Here is a 19,758-nt window from a genome sequence, read left to right as displayed (position 1 = left end):
GACCCAGCAATCCCACTTCGGGGAATATATCCAAAGGAACCCCAAACCTTAATTTGAAAGAACATAAGCACCATGTTCATTGCAGAATTATTTACAATTGCCAAGATATGGGAGCAGCCCAAGTGTCCATCAGAAATGAGTGGATAAAACAACTATGGGACATTTACACAATGGAATTCTACTTGGCCATAAAAAAGAAGAAAATTTTACCCTTTGCGACAATATGGATGGACCTGGAGAACATTACACTAAGTGAAATAAGTCAGTCAGGGAAAGACAAATACCATATGATTTCACACATCTGTGGAATCTAAAGAACAAACTGAACTAACAAGGAAAGTGAGAATAGACTCCTAGATGGAGAGTAGGCTGACAGCTGTGGGTGGTGGTGGAGGTTAGGGGATGAAGAGATTGAGCAAAAAGGAAAAAGAACTCAGGGACATGGACAACAGTGAGGTGATTACTGGGGGGTGGGGGGATATAAGTGGAATAAATGGTAATGGAAAAAATACAGTAATGATTAAATAAAAAAATTTAAAAAGAAACTATTATAAAATAACATTATAGAAAACTTAGGTATTAGAATAAAATCACCACTGTACTACAGTATATAGACCATCATAATCTGATAAACTCTGACTCAAAATGTAATTGAGCAAAATGAATTTAGCCTTTGGGATAAAGGATGACTAGAATTATAATCAGTAGATATTTGTAGATGCTGATGAAAAAGAAAAAAAGCAATCTCCACCATTCTTTCTCTCAAATCCCTGGTAATATTAGGGCTGAACATGAGAGAGAAAGCCAGTTTCTCCAGGTAAAAAACAAACAAACAAACAAACAAACAAACAAACAAAACCTCTTGTCATAGTACTTGCTTTTAAATTTAGAAAAAAGAATACTAGGATGTTTGTATATATCAGGCTTGGTTTCTTGACTAATAAATTTGGAGATCTCACATATTATTATGTTCTTCTAAGGTATCTTAAAAATTTGGTATAATGATCTATTACCTGTCCAGTATTTCTCAGTGTTTCCACAGCTTGCTTATGAGTAGCTCCTTCCAGACTAACTCCATTGACAGCTAGGACACGATCACCTATAAATTAGGTAGTCATTTTGAATAAAGCAAATCAGAAAATGTAATCATGTTCTTAATACCCTGTGGTCTTATTTTGTATTAATTTGTTGAGGAGAGAATTAGACAAATTTGGGATAAAATTGTCTCACTGTTTCTTTAATTTCTCAATTCTATGACTAATCTTAGGTACATTTTATTTTATTTTTTTTGTAAAATTCTTGTATTTATCTTAAAAATACATTTTATTGATAATGCTATTACAGTTCTTCCAATTTTCCCCCCTTTGCACCTCTCCACCCAGTATCCCGCATTCCTTCTAGCAAATCCACCCTGTAGTTCATGCCCATGGGTCATGCATATAAGTTCTTTGGCTTCACCCTTTCCTATACTCTTCTTAACAGCTCCCACTCTACTGTGTCTCGTAATTTGTACTTCTTTGTAAAAAAAAAAAAAATTATTTGACAAAAAGTTAATTATTTTTCCAATTACAGTTGTCCCATTTTCCCCCATTGCTCTCCCCCCACCCAGCCCACCCCTTCTCCCTCAATCATATCCCCTGCATTGTCCATGTCCATGAGTCATTTATACGGGTTCTTTGACTAAACCCTTCCCTTTCTTCTCCCCCTTCTCTCCCTCCCCCCTCCCCCCTACTGACTACTATTCTAGTCTTTGCCTATTTAGTTCATTTGTTTGTGTTGTTCCTTAGTCTCCTGTATTAGGTGATATCATATGGTATTTTTCTTTCTTTGCCTGGCTTATTTCACTAAGCACAATTCTCTCTAGTTCCATCCATGTTGTCACAAATGGCAGGAGTTCCTTCTTTCTTTCTGCTACATAGTATTCCATTGTGTAGAGGTACCACTGTTTTTTGATCCACTCATCTACAGATGGACACTTAGGCTGATTCCAGCACTTAGCGATTGTAAACAGTGCTGCTATGAACATAGGGGTGCATAAGTTCTTTTGAATTACAGTTTTAGGATTTTTCGGGTATAATCCTAGCAGTGATATCACTGGTTCAAAAGGCAGTTCCATTTTTAGTGTTTTGAGGAAATTCCATACTGTTTTCCATAGTGGCTGCACCAGTCTGCATTCCCGCTAACAGTGCAGTAGGGTTCCCGTTTCTCCACATCCTCGCCAGCACTTGTTTGTTGATTTGTTGATGATGGCCATTCTGACTGGTGTAAAGTGGTACCTCATTGTGGTTTTTATTTGTATCTCTGTGATGGCTAGTGATATTGAGCATTCTTTCATGTGTCTATGGACCGTCTGTGTATCCTCCTTGGAGAAGTGCTTGTTCAGGTCCTTTGCCCATTTTTTAATTGGGCTGTCTGTTTTCTTGATGTTGAGATGTGCAAGTTCTTTATATATTTTGGAGATCAATCCCTTGTCTGAGATATCATTGGCGAATATGTTTTCCCATATGGTTGGTTTCTTTTTCATCTTGCTAATGTTTTCTTTTGCTGAGCAGAAACTCTTTAGTTTGATATAGTCCCATTTGTTTACTTTTTCATTTTCTTGCTTTAGGAGATATATCAGTGAAAATATTGCTACATGGGATATCTGAAAATTTCCTATGTTTTCCTCTAGGACTTTTATGGTGTCACAGCTTACATTTAAGTCTTTGATCCATCTTGAGTTTATTCTGGTGTGTGGTGTAAGTTGGTGGTCTAGTTTCATTTTTTTGCACATTCCTGTCCAGTTCCCCCAGCACCATTTGTTCAAGAGGCTCTTCTCACTCCATTTTATGCTCCTTCCCCCTTTGTTAAATATTAGTTGACCATATAGTCCTGGGTTTATTTCTGGCAATTTGTACTTCTTAATCCTGGCACCTTTTCCCTAATTCACCCCCTTCCTCCTCCCAAATGATAACCCTCCGAATGATCTCCATATCTATGATTCTGTTTCTGTTCTGCTTATTTGCTTAGTTTGGTATTTGGATTCAACTGGTGAGAGTTGTGAATTTATTGCCATTTTAATGTTCATAGTTTTGATCTTCATTTTCTTAAGTAAGTTCCTTTAACATTTCATATAATAAGGGCTTTACCTTGTCTGGGAAGCACTTTATCTCCCCTCCCATTCTAAATGTTAGCTTTGCTGGATAGAATAGTCTTGGTTGTAGGTCCTTGCTTTTCATCACTTTGAATATTTCTTGCTAGTCGCTTCTTGCCTGCAAAGTTTCATTTGAGAAATGAGCTGATAGTCTTATGGGAACTCCTTTGTCGGTAATTCTCTGCTTTTAAGATTTTTCTCTTTATCTTGAACTTTTGGCATTTTAATTATGATGTGTCTTGATGTGGTCCTCTTTGTGTCTATTTTGTTTGGGACTCTCTATGCTTCCTGGACTTGTATGTCTATTTTCTTTGCCAAGTTAGGGAAGTTTTCTTTCATTATTTTTTCAAATAGATTTCCAATATCTGGCTCTTTTCTTCATCTGGCACCCCTATGATGAAAATGTTGGACCTCTTAAAGTTGTAGCAGATGCTCCTTAGCCTATCCTCATTTTGGGGGGGGTTCTTTTTTCTTCTTGTTATTCTGATTGAATGACTTTTCCCCTTATGTTCCAAATAATTGATTTGATTCTCAGCTTCATCCACTCCACTGCTGGTTCCCTATAACATTTTCTTTATTTCACTTAGTTTAACCTTCATTTCTGTCTGGATTTTTTTTATGCTGTTGAAATGCCCAATGAGTTCCTTGAGCATTGTTATAACCAGTGTTTTGAACTCTGCATATGATAGACTGCTTATCTTCATTTCATTTCATTCTTTCTCTGGATTTTTGATCTGTTCTTTCATTTGGGCCATATTTCTTTGTCTCCTCATTTTGGCAGCTTCTTTTTGTTTCTGTGTATTAGATAGAGCTGCTTTGAGTCCCTGTCCTAATAGCATGGCCTACTTTAGAAAAGCACACCAGTTAGCTAGATGGGGTGGAGCCTTAGGTAATTGCCAGGGCAGGGCAACCAGTATTGCTGCTCTGTAGTTCCTTGTGGGGACAATGCATCTGCCTGGCCTCTGGTGTTTTGTCCAGGAGGAAGGTGTCTATGGCACTGGCTCTGATGTCAGACACTTCAATTCTTTCCTATATGCCACTGTTGCCCTTCCAGCTGGTGCTCTGGAGCTGAAACTGAGATAAACTGAGTCGGCTTAAGTCCCAAGTCTGTTGCAGGCCCTTTATGACACATGTTGACAGCCCATGGCCTGTTAGGAACCAGGCCACATAGCAAGAGGTGACTGGCAGGTGAGCTGGTGAAGCTTTGCATTACCACCAGAGCTATGCCTCCCCACCTTCTCTGCCCAAGTCCTTGGTTAAATTGTCTTTCAAGAAACTGTTCCCTGGTGCAAAAAAAACAACTGGGGATTGCTGCTTTAAGACAACTCCTGAAAACTTCAGTTTCTCCTGCTATCCCATCCCCTACTAGTTTTCACAGCCAGAAGTAACGGAGATTTATCTTCCTGGCACTGGAACACTGGGCTGGGTGGTCTGGTGCGGGGCTGGGATCCCTTGCTTTCAACATATCTTTCCTGATTTTTATTCACCATATGTGGATGTGAGACCAGCCTGCGTTTCAACCCCTCCTTCCAGTCTGGATCAATGTGGCTTCTTTAATTTCTTGGCTGTTGGATTTCCATACAACATGATTTTCTGATGATTCTGACTGGTATTTGTTTTGTAGTCTAGACATAATTTTTGCTTTGGTTGTGCAATGAGGCAAGCTGTGTTTACCTATGCCTGGAAGTCTAATCTTAAGATGCATTTTAGAACAAGATATTGTATATATTGTAAAATCGATTTAAATCATGGTAAAAGATAAATTGAACTACAAATGTAGAGGAATTGGAGAGAACTAACCTACTTACTTCTTATTAGATATGTAGATGTCAGTGTTTTTATAAAAACACTATCCCACCCCCATTCTTTGGTAATGTGCATCTTAGAAAGTATAAAACATGAATTAAAACACTGTCTACTTTCTGATACTAGAGAATGAGCTAGAAAGAAGAGTGACATCAAGTAGTGTTTTAATGCTGAAGTCTGAAAATAATTGTGTATGTACTTATTTTATATTACAAATAATTTGAAGGTCTTTATCAACTAATTTTTTCTTTACTGTTGAAGTGATAGTCCTATATATAATGCCCATACACGCACAGATACTCTACCTTTGTGAATTCTACCATCCAACTCTGCTGCTCCCTTGGGAATAACAGCTTTCACATAAATGCCACCATGTCTGACACTGGTATTCACACCTCCCTAAGTGGAAAAAGACAAATAAAATAACATTTTGAAATACAAAAAGATTCATATCCCATTTTTCAAATCTGAGAATGAGAAAACATTCAATTTATCAGCAAAAGCAGCTGCAGCATGTCAGCACATGCAATTACTTCAATACCCAGGAATATTTCTAGCTAAGTTTTCCAAGTGTTAAAGCAGTTACTTTTTAGGAAAACTCTTTATTCAGAAAATAACATGCCAGATCTTGATTGTATAAAGAATTATTTTTCCTTTGTAAATCCACACCATGCATTATGAACAAGCAGAAAGCACAATCCATCTATGTAAAATTAGTGTTAGAATTTAACTAACAGAAAAAATAGTATATGGAATAATATACTCCCAATCATATTTTTGGTAGAAAAATTTTCTTATAGTGCAGATGAGAGGTAATGAATAGATTCTCCACCTCATGCAGACATACAGGTTTTATTTCTCTTCACAATAAGAAGATAATAAAATTCTAAAGAAGTTAAGGGCAAAAGGAAAAGTTATAATTTTTTTTAAGTGCTAGAAAATTAGCCTTCTTTTTGATATTGATATATTAATAGTGCTATTTCTAAATGTTTCTAAGTTGCTTTTCATAAGCAATAGCCTTCAAATATCATAAATGATACTGTTACCATTTTGGGTATAGTATATTAATTAACAGAATTCTAAAGTAATTTTAGCAAGTAGCCTATGCTCATATTTTAAATACCTTAAAAATATATATATTCCTTGGGAACCTGTAATTTTAAAATACTAATCCTGTTTACAAATCAAGATATATTATGGAGAGAAAGGGCATATACATTAGACTTGAATTGTTCATGATGTAGATTAAAATGTATTTTTCCATGTTCATGAAGAAATTATCAAATGTATAGAAAGCATACTTGTTAATTTTCTATTTTTGAAGTCTTACATCAGGTTAAGCAAGTATTAAATCTATGGGGGAAAGGTAGCATCAAATTTTTTTAAGCCACAGTAAAAAGTGTCTACTAGCACACTCAAGTTTTTAAAAAACTTTTAGGATGTGGTTCAATTTTTAATTTTGAAAGTATTTGACAAGTTTGCTTTTTGAAGCAAAATAATTGAATAAATTGGAATACAATAGGCTGCTGGAAATGGAGAAGAGAAAACATTTGAAAACCTTGTCAAACAGTACCGTGACACTTATCCCCAAGCTGTTATCATTTTTAGTCAGTTCAACCTCAAAGATATCTCCAGGTTTAGGAGGTGATGAAGGAAAAGTTTTAAAATTCATTTTGTTGGATGTATTCATTGAGGAGGAAGATTCCTTAACAAAGAAAAACAAACAAAAGGATTTCTTGTTAGACTCAAAATGAACTACTACTGGAAGATTCACTATGTATGTTTGAAAAAACTAAGAAAAAAACAAGATATTAAGGGATAGAATGGATTCAAATATCATGAAGGCTGGAAGCGACCTTCTAGATCATCTAATCCAATGCCTACATATTTCATGGTTGAGGAAATTGAGGGCTAAAGATTAAAGGGCTTGCTTCAGGTCAAACAGCTAGACATGGCAGAGGAAGCCCAAAACCCAGTCAAACCTGGCTTTTGCATAATGCTTGTCCCATTTCCTTTAAAAAAAAAATCAATATATATTAAGAATAGCGTTTAACTTAGAAGATTTTAAGATGAGTAGGCTTCCTGTTTGCTTATGTTTACAAATTCAGTATAAACATAGGCACAACAATTAAGCCCCATTTATAATGATATAACACTCTTATGAAGAATGTTGGTTTTTCAGTTAAAAAAAGGGCTTACAGTTCTTTTCTGAATTCGCTTGTGAATGTGAGTTTAAATTTGTATCATTTCTAGGAAATGAGCAATTTCCTATGTTGTTCTTATTGCTATACATCAGAACTTCAGAAGAATTTAGGTTATCTATAATAAAGTCAACTGGCCATTCCATGAACTATTTAGGAAGAATAATTTTCAGAATTAAATCCTCTTATAACAGAAGTATGCAAGAGATAAATAACTCATAGAACACAATAATAATCTGTTATTAAATTCCTCTGTTTTATCAGGTACCAAGTTTCCCAGAATAGCCATTTTAGAGTTAGTATTCAAAGCTGCTAATTTCTCTGAAAGTTAGCATCAAATGCAGTAGCAGTTAGTAGCATAATATATAAATCATTCCTCCTTTCCAGAATAATGTAAGTAGTTCATAACAGATTGTTCTGCTCTGTAATATATTTGATGTTGTCTGTTTTGTTAAATTGAAACAAAACAAAACAAAACAAAGATTCAAATTAAACTATGCCTTTTTTGGTGTTTGATGATCCTGACTACTGGAGTAAGTAGCTTCATCCATGTCTGAATCTCCACGATCAGAGTTATCAGTTGCATCAGAAATGCCTGTTTTTTTAGCTTTGCTTTGGTTACTGTCAGTAGAAGTCTTCTTCTTCTCAGGAGCTTTGGATATCACAGAAGGAGAAGGGCTGCCATGCAGGGATTCTTGCCAGGTTCGGTCACCTACGTGGCTGGCAAAGAAACCATTGACCTGGCTCTGGGACAAGCTGGCACTCTCAGTCCTGGAATCTTGAGAACTCAGGCTTCCTTCCCGCAGCTCCACAGGCAGCCCAAAAGAGCTCTCTGAGATGTGCCTCAGGGTACCACGTGGCCAGCGGTGATCTTCAGAAGAATCTACAGCACTGTCTTGCATGTAGGAAGGTTTCTTCATGTAATTTTTCATGCCATTGGCAATGTGCACAGGAGTAGAAGGCACTAAAAGTCAAAATCCATCAATTACAATAACAGGTTAGTGACACACGCCTGTGCTTACACACATGCACAATGTTCTTTGATGATTGTTGGGAGGATTTTACACAGGATATCACATACACCACATCTTACTTATTCCATTTTAGGTTCCTCTGCTAAGTACTCTCTGATAAACTTGGACTTTAACACTTATCATAGTTTTAGTTGACCAGCAATTGTGTCCCCTGGTAAAGTGTCACGAGGGTAGGATTCTGTGTCTTATAGGTCATAGGCACTTAATAAATATTTGCTGAACAAATGAATAGATTTTCTATAAAACAACTATCAGAAACAAAATTAAAGTGGGAATCTTAGAGCTTTATTCAGAGAGGAAATGAGTTTCTTTTGAATTCATGGGGGTTTTTTTTGCCAAAAACAATGGTGAATAATGAACCCCAATGTTCTTCTTTTTGGGGGACTGGTTGTTTAAAACTCAGATATGCTGCAACATTTTCAACTGTAATTGTCTTCCTTTGCTTAAGATTTAGACTACAATTAGATTACAAAGTTCTTTTGGGCAGTGGTGGTGCTTTTTTACCTGTTGTGTTTGTTCACAGTAATAAGTGCTGAAAATATTATTTATATATGTACATATTATATACATGCACACTCAACATATATATATATATATATATTTAGTGAATAAAAGAAGAAACCAGTCATCTGTATCTAAACTTGATCTTCAGCTAATATATTATGAATTATTTTATAAATGTCTGAGTATCTTTGGGATGAAAATAATTTACATGTATGTAGCACATTAATGTTTTTAAAAAATAGTGTTAATAAGGACAGCTAAAACTCACACTTAAGTGCTTAATATGTACCAGGCAATGTACTAAGTCTTCACATGCATTATCTTATTTAATTTTCACAATCTACAAGATAAGCATTTTATATTCACCATTTTATATATGAGCACAGGGGGGCTTAGCAAGTTGAAGTGATTTACTCCAAGTATATAGTGTTACGTGTAGAGACAGAAAACGTTCCTAGACTCTGCAGCCCCTCCCACTGCCCACTGCATTGCACTGGACTGGACTGCACGTGCAGTGTGAGCTTCTTCCACAAATGCTGCCCTATCACTTAATCCTCACAACAACTCTGTGCCGGCCAGAAAAGCCCAGCCTGAGATTGTGTCCTATTTAAAAAAAAACAAACTACTGTGGCTCAAGAGGACTTACGTCATACAGCTAATAAGTGGCTCACGTATGGCTGAAATTTAAGCCATCTGATCTTTGTCAAGTCGTTTTTCTCCCATAACATGCCAATGGCAGGGATTGAGACAAAATGATATGGTCTTGTTTTGAAATTTCTATTATGTTGTTATCCTTTCCTTATACAATCTGGTTCAGAACAGGCCTTCATAGATATTATAGTTCTATCTGTTGTTTTATAATCCATAGGCAATGATAAAGAATTTCATTTCTGATTTGGCTTAATTGATTGAAAACACGAAGTACTCAGGAGAATTTATTAAATACTAAAGTGGGATCAATTTTGCGCAGCAAATCCATTTTTATTCATATACAGTTGACCCTTGAACAGCACAGGTTTGAAGTGTATGGGCCCACTTATACACAAATGTTTTTCAATAAATACCTGTACTATTTCGATCCATGGTTGGGAGTTGTCTGTGGATGTGAAGGACCAACTGTATACATTGATATGTGCCATAATATAAAGGGGACTTGAGCATCCTTGGATTTTGGTATCCATGGAGGGCTCTGGAACCAGTCCACTAAGGGGAGACAACGTAGGTTTTTGGAGAGTCAAAAGTTAGACAAGGATTTTAAACTGTGTGGGTGGTTGGTGCCCCTAACCCCTGGATTGTTCAAGGGTCAACTGTATTACTAAAGAGGAATGTGATAGAAAATCTTAGAAGTAATAAATCAAAGTTATAGTGACCCATAAAATTAAAACAATCAGAACTATATGTCTGCAATTTTCAGAAAGGAAATAATGAGCTTATGCCTGATTTATTGGGCCAAAGTATTGAAGTTCTTGTGAAAATGAAACAGAAGACAGTTTAGCAACATTTATATTACCTTTAGATATCTTTTCTTTTGGCTGAGAGATAACAAGTGTCACATCTTCAGGTGCATTTTGCAAAATTTCAATTGCAGCATGGTGGCTGACCCCCTCTAAGCTTACACTATTTACAGATATCAAACGGTCTCCTGTAAAAATAATCCAGTATTTCAATGACAAAGAGAAATTCATTCTAAATATTAGAAATGTCACTCCTCCCATTATTTTTGTTTTGCCCAAGTTCTACTTTTGATATTTGTGCAAATGTGTGCCAATCAGTAATCAGGAAATTACCTAAATGTAAAAGTACCTGGCTTTAAGCATCCATCCAAGTCAGCTGGTCCTCCAGGAGTAATTGAACTAATAAATACACCTAGATCCAGTCTTCCCATCTTCTCCCCACCAATAATTTGAAATCCTGTGAAATAGCACATTTAAGAAAGATCTTTATACTGGCGCTTTTAATGACCAATGATTAGCCTGTTTGACACATGGAAGTGTGGAGACTGTCATAGCAAATGTGATTAATAGGTAACACATGTGAGATGGAACTGTTAAATTTGGTGAAACTATTGCTTGTAAGCATTTCATTTTTGACATTTCCTGACAGGGCAAGTGGGGTGAGGAGTTGTGAATGAGCAGCCAGTGTCCTGATAAGAAGTAGGATGTACCTCAGTGCCAATGCTATGCTGTGGACTTTAAGGATCTCATAGTGACTTACCTAAGCCATACGTTGCGTCTTTTTTCAGGTTCACCAAGGTGATCTCCCTTTCTGGTGAAGATACTATGCTCCATCTTTTGTGTAGCCCATCTATTGAAAATGTATAATTTTAAGAGAAAATAAACATAACGTGCTCAGGCATTAAGACTGTATGCCCGTTCCAATTTAAATGTTAACTTATATTAACAGATTTCTCATTCACTATAATTTTATATTTTAAATAATATAATGCCGTCATCATGTTTTGATAGTGATTTGTAGTTTACAAAATGACTATGTTATCACATTTATTCCTTATACATGATTCTCTGTGAAATAAATATATTTCAGTTAGAAATTAGTAAATAAATCTCAAGAGGTTAAATAATTTGAGCAGGTTTAACTCAGCTAGTACTAGCAAGAGCTGAATCTTAAGCCTAGGTTTTCTGACTCCATGTCTTTCTGTTGTATCACTGTTGACTTCTGGAAGTTGACAATGCTCAATATATTCAGAAATTCCTACTAATAAGTAGTTGACGTTTTAATTTATGATGAGTAAAATATTCATGGTAAGTTCTAGAGTTAAACAGCAATAAAAAGAAATGATTTATTTTTAAAAATCTCAATAATGACTTGGCTAGCACATTTACATTCTCAAAGGACTTTTTATGTCTTATTTTATTTGTGGAACAATCTCATTAGGTAAAGAGATTTTTGATCAATGTTTTGTGGATGAGGAATAACAGTTCATGACTCGTTCAACATTACAACTAGTATCGCTGCCCAGCAAAATGTAGTCAGTACTTGATAAATGCTAAATACTACAATTAACTTTTTATTTCCACTTGCTTTTTTTAAGTAGACTAATCATTCACAAACATCTCCTAAATTAAACAAATGTCACTTGACATTTTAATAATGAACAGTTTTTTGTTTAGTTAGCAATCCAATCATTTGAATGACTCACACACACACACACACACACACACACACACACACACATTCTTCTTGTTATGAGCTGAATTGTGATCCTTCTCCCCCTCACCCCCCAATTTATATGTTGAAGCCTTAATGCCTAACACCTCAGAATTTGACCATATTTGCAGACAGGTTTTTAAAGAGACAATTAAGTTACAATTAAGTCTTTAGGGCAGGCCTTAATCCAATATGATTTGCATCTTTATGGGAGGGAATTTGAATACAGACATGTGCAAATGTGTGCACACATGTGAAGACAGAATAAAGACCTACAAGCCAAGGAGAGAGGCCTTAGAAGAAATAAATGTTGCTAACACCTTGACCTCAGACTACTAGCCTCCAGAACTGTGAGATAATAAATTTACTGTTTAAGCCACCTAATTTATGGGGCCTTGTTACAGCAGCTCTAGCAAATTAATACCTTCTTAACGTCAATTATAATTTGATAGTTCAAACTGTTCTGTGTGCGAGGTGGTGGGATTGGTGGTAAATGAGTTCAACACATGCAGAAAGATATTTTTGTAAACTAAAGTTTCAAATTCATCACAGTTCTTAAAGATATTGGAGCTTTGTAAAAACTAGAAATTATCTGCCAACATATGATTTATCCATAGATTTAAAATTCTATTGTGTTATAAAACAAGTAGCAAGTTTACTCTACAACATACATCAATGCTTAAATGACATATATGTGATACTTCATATTCTAGAAAGAATTCTTTTAATTTCAGAAAACAAAAACAACCATTTATAAAGTAAGTTAACCTTGTCCCTTAAAGACCAAGTATTAGTGCATGTTTGCTAGCTCCCTGTGGTATACAGGTCTCTGTTCTGTTGTTTCTCTTTTGACCAAAATTCAGTTATAAACTTAGTTATAATCAATAAGAATAAATAGTAACTCAGTATTCCTAATTTATTAAAATCCCTCCCCCAGATCACTGGACAATGGTGTGAAAAGCCTTAATATACATATTAGGTATACATACAAGTATCAACTCTGTAAGTCAGTTAACGCCTAGCTTAGTATTACCACCTAAACATCCAAGATGCTTTTATCCTAAAATAGACAATTAATTCTAATTTTCAGGTAGAATCAAATACAAAATATAGCAGAACACAACCCATAAAATAAAAATAATAAGTGAGGTCACATTAGGTATTTATTTATTTATTTATTTGTTTGTTTGTTTGTTTTAGTTTTTGTAAATCTGATTAAGTGAAAAATATATTAGTGATTGTTGTTAGTTTTCATTTTAACTTTATATTAATGGGATTGAACATATTTTCTATGTTTATGGTTTTTTTGTAGTTCTGTTAATTGCCTATTAATTATTTTTCCCTAATTTTTTCTTGGCTTTGATTTGTAAGAGCTCTTTGGATAGTAAGCTCATTGTAGTATGTATTGCAAATGTTGACTTTAAATTTTTTTCCCTTCAAATCTATCTTTTAAAGTGTTTATGGTGAGCTATTTTTCATTTTTTTTGGTTTGGCATTTTCATGTTTTGTGGATGGCTTCTGTCATTCTCACATTAGATATTTAAATGTAAACTTTTGTCACCATCATGAAGACAAAGTCCATTTACTTTATACAGTGTTTTTGCCTTTAATTATAAAACTAATAAATATTCTTAATGTTCCTTGGGAGTATCTGCTAGAAAGTCAAATATATCGATTCAAAGAATAAAAATGCCATTTTCTTTCTCAACACACGCAGTAACAAGATTGGTTATTTATATTGCTTATTTGGCTGGTAAGTGTGTGTATGTTAAGGTATACCATAGGTAAACATTATTGGATTACACACACGCGCACACACACACACACACGCACGTGCGCTAAATTTACAGGATTTTTGCGTATTTACTTTCCTAACAAGCGGCAACAACTTAAGCTCTCTATATTCAAGGATTCACCAGTGAGACTTAAGCATTCATTTATTCAATTATTCTTTCATCCTTCAAACGTTTACTGAAAAATTTTCTTGTCAAAGTCCCTCACTAGGCAATTAGGGAACATAAAATGATATAATGTATATTGAAAGCCGCTAGCATAGTAAATGTGAGCCAAATCAGACCAAATCTTTGCTAGATGAGCAAAGAGCTAGCCTGACTGATAAAGAGAATGTTGTTAAGACTGTCAGTGAAATAGCTGCATAGCTAAGGCAGGAGTAAGACTCATGAGAAAGGAGAGGCTTCTTCCTGCCAGAAATAGAGACTAAGAAAATGAGGTAGGATTTTACTAAATGGATTATGGAGATGGTTATACAGCAACAAGTAAGGCATTAGCAAGAGTTGAGATGGAAAGAAGGCAGAGTTCTAGGGAAATGCCATAGATGAGTTTGGCTAGAGTACAAGACTTGGGTAGGGCGTGGTTGACTATTCTTTTGGAAAGAGAAGCTTTGCTAACCCTCTCCTTTTAAGTGACGTCCTCCCTCCCCCGACCCCCATATAAAAGGACTTATTAATGTGAGGACAGAAGGAAGGAAAAATGTTGGTGTACAACTACATGTCACTAGATAGTTCTGTGCACATGGCAAGTTTTTATTTATCTTTGTATTCTATTCACATAGGTGTTCAAATACTTTTCCATTGGTTTAAAAAGGAGGAAACAGGAAGTATCTGAGAGCACATAATACATGACGATGAAATTTAGAGGTATTTTTAGACTTCAACGAGGACTAAATAGAATTTATGAATCTCTGAAAGTGAACGTAGCTAGATGTTTCAAGTACCAAGACATTTTTGAGTTAATTACTATACGGAAATAAACATTAATATTCAAGGAGTACTTATCTTTAAATTCTTAAAAGAATTTTCTTTCCCCATTAATGCACTGTATGATCCAGCAAATTCTGCAAATATTTTAAAGTAAAAAAAAAATAAAGTCTCGACTTGAAATTTCCACTTCTCTGAGTGTTTTTCCACTTCTTTTGTATTATCACATAAATATCAGTGTCATTCTCAATAACGTACCTGGAAAATATCTAAATATAATAAGTGCATAATTTAGAAATAAAATGTATACCCTCTCTGCATTAGAGATTATTGTTCCAATGCTGCCTTTCTCATCTCTCAGAAGGTTCATGTGGAGATCTATAGTCCCTAACTAGAGTAACTGTAGATACTAATAAATATATATATGAGTAAACTAATTGAATTTCCTAGTAAGATCATACGTCTAACAAGGCCAAAGCCATACAGGGTTGGGCAAAAGTGGGTTTACAGTTGTGTGTATGGAAAATAATACAATAATAAATAAGACAAGAATCAACTGTTTTACATACTCACAACTATAAACCTACTTTTGCCCTACCCTGTCTAATCAATCTAAGTATGAGTTAATAATTTCTTTTTTTTTGGCAAGAGAAACTAATTTCTTGGTAATAGATATAGACCCTTGTCAATTTTAGGGCAGTTCTATGCCATTGATTCTAAGATTAACTGGACTATAGGTAGAGAAGGCTCTGAATAAATCTATCACTTACCCTAGGGGAAAAGACACATTTCAAATCCTAGGGATGATGGATCAGTAGACCATACTGGTGTAAAAACAAAGAGAGATATTTTTTCATTTTTATACTACTAATATAGTAACTGCTCTGGTAAGGGGATCATTATGGAAACTTTGGTGTTCTATTTCTGTGCCAGTACTGAATAGCTGAGTGTTTGGGGTGCTATAACATCTTGGGGACTAATTTAACTCATCCATAAAATAAAACGACTTGGTTTGGATAAACTTTAAGTTCCTTTTAGTCCTTATAATTTAGTTGACTACATTTTTTACTTCTGGTTAATTCCCATATATGTTGAATCTTTTTTGAGCACTTTAGACTTTTATTTTTAACTTTGTATATATCCTAATTAAACCTTAGGTGAAAAAAAAAATCATTTAAAATCACAATGCTCCTTGACATTTGAGTAAACAAAGTATATTTTAAAATCTTATTTCTGTTTATACAACACTTTATATTTGGAATTAAGATCGGCTATAAGATGGAGGCATAGGTAAAACACAGCTTGCCTCTTTGCACAATCACAGCAAAAATTACAACTAAACTATAAACAACTATCACCCCAAATTGTCAGAAAATTGAGCTGTATGGAGGTCTGACCACCACACAATTAAAGAAGTTACATTCATTCAGACGGGTAGGAGGGGCAGAGATGCAGAGACAAAATGTGGAATGGGCGGTCCCACTCCTATGTGTGGTGGTTAAAAATCGGGAGGGATATCTTGGGAGCCAGGGACCCCAGTTTCACAAACAGAACACCCAGCCCAGGGTTCCAGTGCCAGGAAGAGAAGTTCCATAACTTCTGCTTGTGAAAACCAATGGGGGGTGGGGGGGCAGAAGAAACTCTGAGATTCTGAGACATCTTCTCTCAAAGGGCCGGCAATGGACTTAGGACTTATGCAGACTCACTCCCTCAGGGCTCCAATACCAGGGCAGCAGCTTGAAGGGCACCAGTGGCATACAGGGAGAAACTGAAGTGTATGGCATAAGGATGAGTGTTGGAGAACAGCTTCCTCCCAGACAAAACTCCAGAGGCTAGGCAGCGACCACTGTCCCTTTTCTGAGCCCTCCCCTACACAGAGCCACAGAGTGGGCGGCATCATATCTGAGACTCTATTAACCTGGTTCACATGGATTGCCCTGGTGATTACCTAAGGCTCCACCTCATCCAACTCACTGGTGCGCTTTTCTACAATAGGTCATGCTGCTAAGATAGGAAGTCAGAGCAGCTCTACCTAATACATAGAAACAAACAAAAGGAGGCTGCCAAAATGAGGAGACAAAGAAATATGGCCCATAAATGAACAGATCAAATCTCCAGAAAAAGAACTAAATGAAATGGAGATAAGCAATCTATCAGATGCAGAGTTCAAAATACTGGTTATTAGGATGCTCAAGGAACTCATGGGGTACTTCAACAGCATAAAAAAAATCCAGGAAAAAATAAAGATTACAAAAATGATATAAAGAAAAATTTACAAGGAATCAACAGTGAAATGGATGACGCCGAGAATCAAATCAATGATTTGGAATACAAGGAAGAAAAAAAAGAACATTCAATCAGAACAGCAAGAAGACAAAAGAATAAAAAAAAACAAGGTAGACTTCCAGCCAAAATGGAGGCATAGACAAACACGCTGCATCTCCCTCCACAACTAAGAAGGAATACAACTACCTCAGAACTAGAAACAACCAGAAGTTCCAGAAAATCAAACTGCATGGAAGTCCAGCAAACAAAGGTATAAAGAAGAAATACAGTACTCATCCAGACAGGTAGGAGGGGTGGAGCCAGGTCGGAGAGGATGTGGTGTGGTGGTGGCATCAGCAGTGGCAGGCTAGCAGAATGCGCAGTCACATGTTTTAAAGAGTCAGAAGGGACACCTGGGGAACATTCCCAGCTCCTCACCAGACCTCGCAGCTCATGGTCCTAGCACTGGGAAAAATCAAGCCTCATTGCTTTTGACTGTGCAGACCAGTAGGGGTTGGGGTATAGGCAGAAACTGCTGGTCTCTCAACAGAGTCCGCTTTTTTAAAGGGCCCCCACAGTCCTGGAATGTCCGCAGACCTACCCACTCTGGGAACGACGGCCAGGGCAGCAGCTAGAGGGGTGCCAGTCTGGTGTGGAAGTGGGAGAAGTGCCTGGAAAAGGGGTGAGTACTGGGCAGAAGGCATGTTCTCTCTCGGACCCCTACCCCACATACAGTGCCACGAGTTGAAACAGGTCATTCTGTACTGACGAATCCCTAAGGCTCTGCCCCTTACAACATAACAGGAGCGACAGCTGTACCTGGGATGTGGAGGCAAACAAACACAGGAGCCTGTCAAGATGAGGAGGCAGAGAAGTATGGCCCAAAAGGGGAAACAGATCAAGGTTCCAGTGGGAGAACGAAGCGATGAGGAGATAGCCAACCTCACAGATGAGGAGACAGACAACTTAACAGATGCAGAATTCAAAACACTGGTGATAAAGATGCTCACAGGCTTGATAGATATGCTTGAGTACGGCAAATGCATAAGAGAAGTGAAGGCTATCCTAAGTGAAACAAAGGAAAATCCACACAGAACCAATGGTGAAGGGAAGGAAACCAGGGTTCAGATCAATGATTTGGAACATAAGGAAGGGAAAAAAAGTAAACCAGTGGAGAATGAGGAAGCAAAAATTGAAAAAAATGAGGACAACTTCCCAAATTTTGTGAGGGAGGTGGACATACAGGTCCAGGAAGCATGGAGGGTCCTGGGCAAGGTGGGCCCAGAGGGGACCACACCTCAGAATGCATCATGACTGAGATGCCAAAGATGACAGATAAAGAAAGAGTCCTGGGGGCAGCAAAAGAGAGGTGGAGAGTTGCCTAAAAGGGGGTGCCTATAGGTCTATCAGCTGATTTCTCAGAGGACACTTCGCAGGCAGGAAGGGACTGGCAAGCAGTATTCAATGTGATGGAAGGCAACCTGCAGTCAGGATTATTCTTTCCAGCAAGGCTATCATTTGGAATGGAAGGGAAGATGAAGTGCTTCCCAGACAAGGTAAAGCTAAAGGAGTTCATCATCACCAAGCCATTATTATATGAAATGTCAAAGGGACTTATTTATGAAAAAGAAGATCAAAACTATGAACACTAAAAGGACAACTCACAACTATCAACAACTGAATCTAAAAAATAAAAACAAAATTCACTAAGCAAATCAGAATAGAAACAGAATCATAGGTATGGGGATCATTTGGAGGGTTATCTGCTGGAGGAGGGGAGGGGCAGAAATGGAGATATGGTGCAGGGATTAAGAAGCATAATCAGTTGGTACAAAATAGACAGGGGGCAAGTTAAGAATAATATAGGAAAGGGTGAAGCCAAAGAACTTATATGCAGGACCCATGGACATAAACTAAAGGGAGTGTGATTGTTGGAGAGAGGGCATGTACTGGGCAGAGGGGAGCAAAGGGGAAAAAGAATTGAAACTACTGTAACAACATAATCAATAAAATATACTTAAAAAAAAACAAGACAAAAGCAAGGTAGTGTTTGGGACAACTTCAAATATTCCAAAAATTTGCATCATAGGGGTGCCTGAAGGAGGAGAGAAAGAGCAATAAGGAACTGTAAAGTTATTTGAAAAAATAATGGAAGAAAACTTTTCTAATTTGGTGAAGGAAGTAGACATGCAAGTCCAGGAAGCACAGAGAGTCCCAAACAAGCTAGACCCAAAGAAGACCACACCAAGACATATCATATTTAAAATGTCAAGGTTAAAGATAAAGAGAGAATCTTAAAAGCAGCAAGAGAAAAGCAGATGACTACTTATAAAGGAGTTCCCATAAGACTGTCAGCTGATTTCTCAAAAGAAATTTTGCAGGCCAGAAGGGACTGGCAAGAAATATTCAAAGTGATGAAAAGCAAGGATCTATAACCTAGATCACTCTATCAAGCAAAGCTATGATTTAGAATTGAAGGTCAGATAAAGTGTTTCACAGACAAGATAAAGCTAAAAGAATTCATTATCGCCAAGCCATTATTATATGAAATGCTAAAGGGAATTATATAAGAAAAAGATCAAAACTATTAACATTAAAATGGCAATAAATCCACAACTCTCACCAATTGAATCTAAATACCAAACTAAGCAAACAAGCAGAATAGAAACAGAATCATAGATATGGAGATCATTTGGAGTGTTGCCAATTTCGGGGGTTGGTGGTGAGAGAATGGGGGAAAACAGTCAGGAATTAAGATGTACCAATTAGTAGGCACAGAATAGACAGGGGGATCTTAAGAACAGTATAGGAAATGATGGAGAAGCTGAAGAACTTATATGCATGACCCATGGACATAAACTAAGGGGTGGGATTGCTGGAGGTAATGGGGGTTACTGGGTGGAGGGGGGCAAAGGGGAAAAATTGGGATA

At 36.6% G+C, this 19,758-nt stretch overlaps 1 protein-coding gene across 1 annotated transcript in view; it reads right to left on the bottom strand.

The window, feature by feature from the left end:
- PTPN13 (protein tyrosine phosphatase non-receptor type 13) overlaps window positions 1-19,758 on the bottom strand; it is a 168,840-nt gene that overhangs the window by 51,311 nt on the left and 97,771 nt on the right. The window contains exons 20-26 of the mRNA XM_090266264.1: window positions 10,893-10,982; window positions 10,482-10,589; window positions 10,189-10,320; window positions 7,641-8,104; window positions 6,513-6,644; window positions 5,245-5,338; window positions 1,014-1,099 (exon numbers count right to left, since the gene is read on the bottom strand). Of these exons, the coding sequence (XP_090122390.1) occupies window positions 1,014-1,099; window positions 5,245-5,338; window positions 6,513-6,644; window positions 7,641-8,104; window positions 10,189-10,320; window positions 10,482-10,589; window positions 10,893-10,982 (1,106 nt within the window). The remainder of the gene's footprint in view (window positions 1-1,013; window positions 1,100-5,244; window positions 5,339-6,512; window positions 6,645-7,640; window positions 8,105-10,188; window positions 10,321-10,481; window positions 10,590-10,892; window positions 10,983-19,758) is intronic.

Source organism: Furipterus horrens, unplaced genomic scaffold, assembly GCF_987537825.1.
Source record: "Furipterus horrens unplaced genomic scaffold, mFurHor1.1.pri manual_scaffold_2, whole genome shotgun sequence".
In the NCBI taxonomy this organism is placed as follows: Eukaryota; Metazoa; Chordata; class Mammalia; order Chiroptera; family Furipteridae; genus Furipterus; species Furipterus horrens.
Note: the sequence above shows the minus strand (reverse complement) of the source record. Positions and strands in the feature narration are given on the sequence as shown.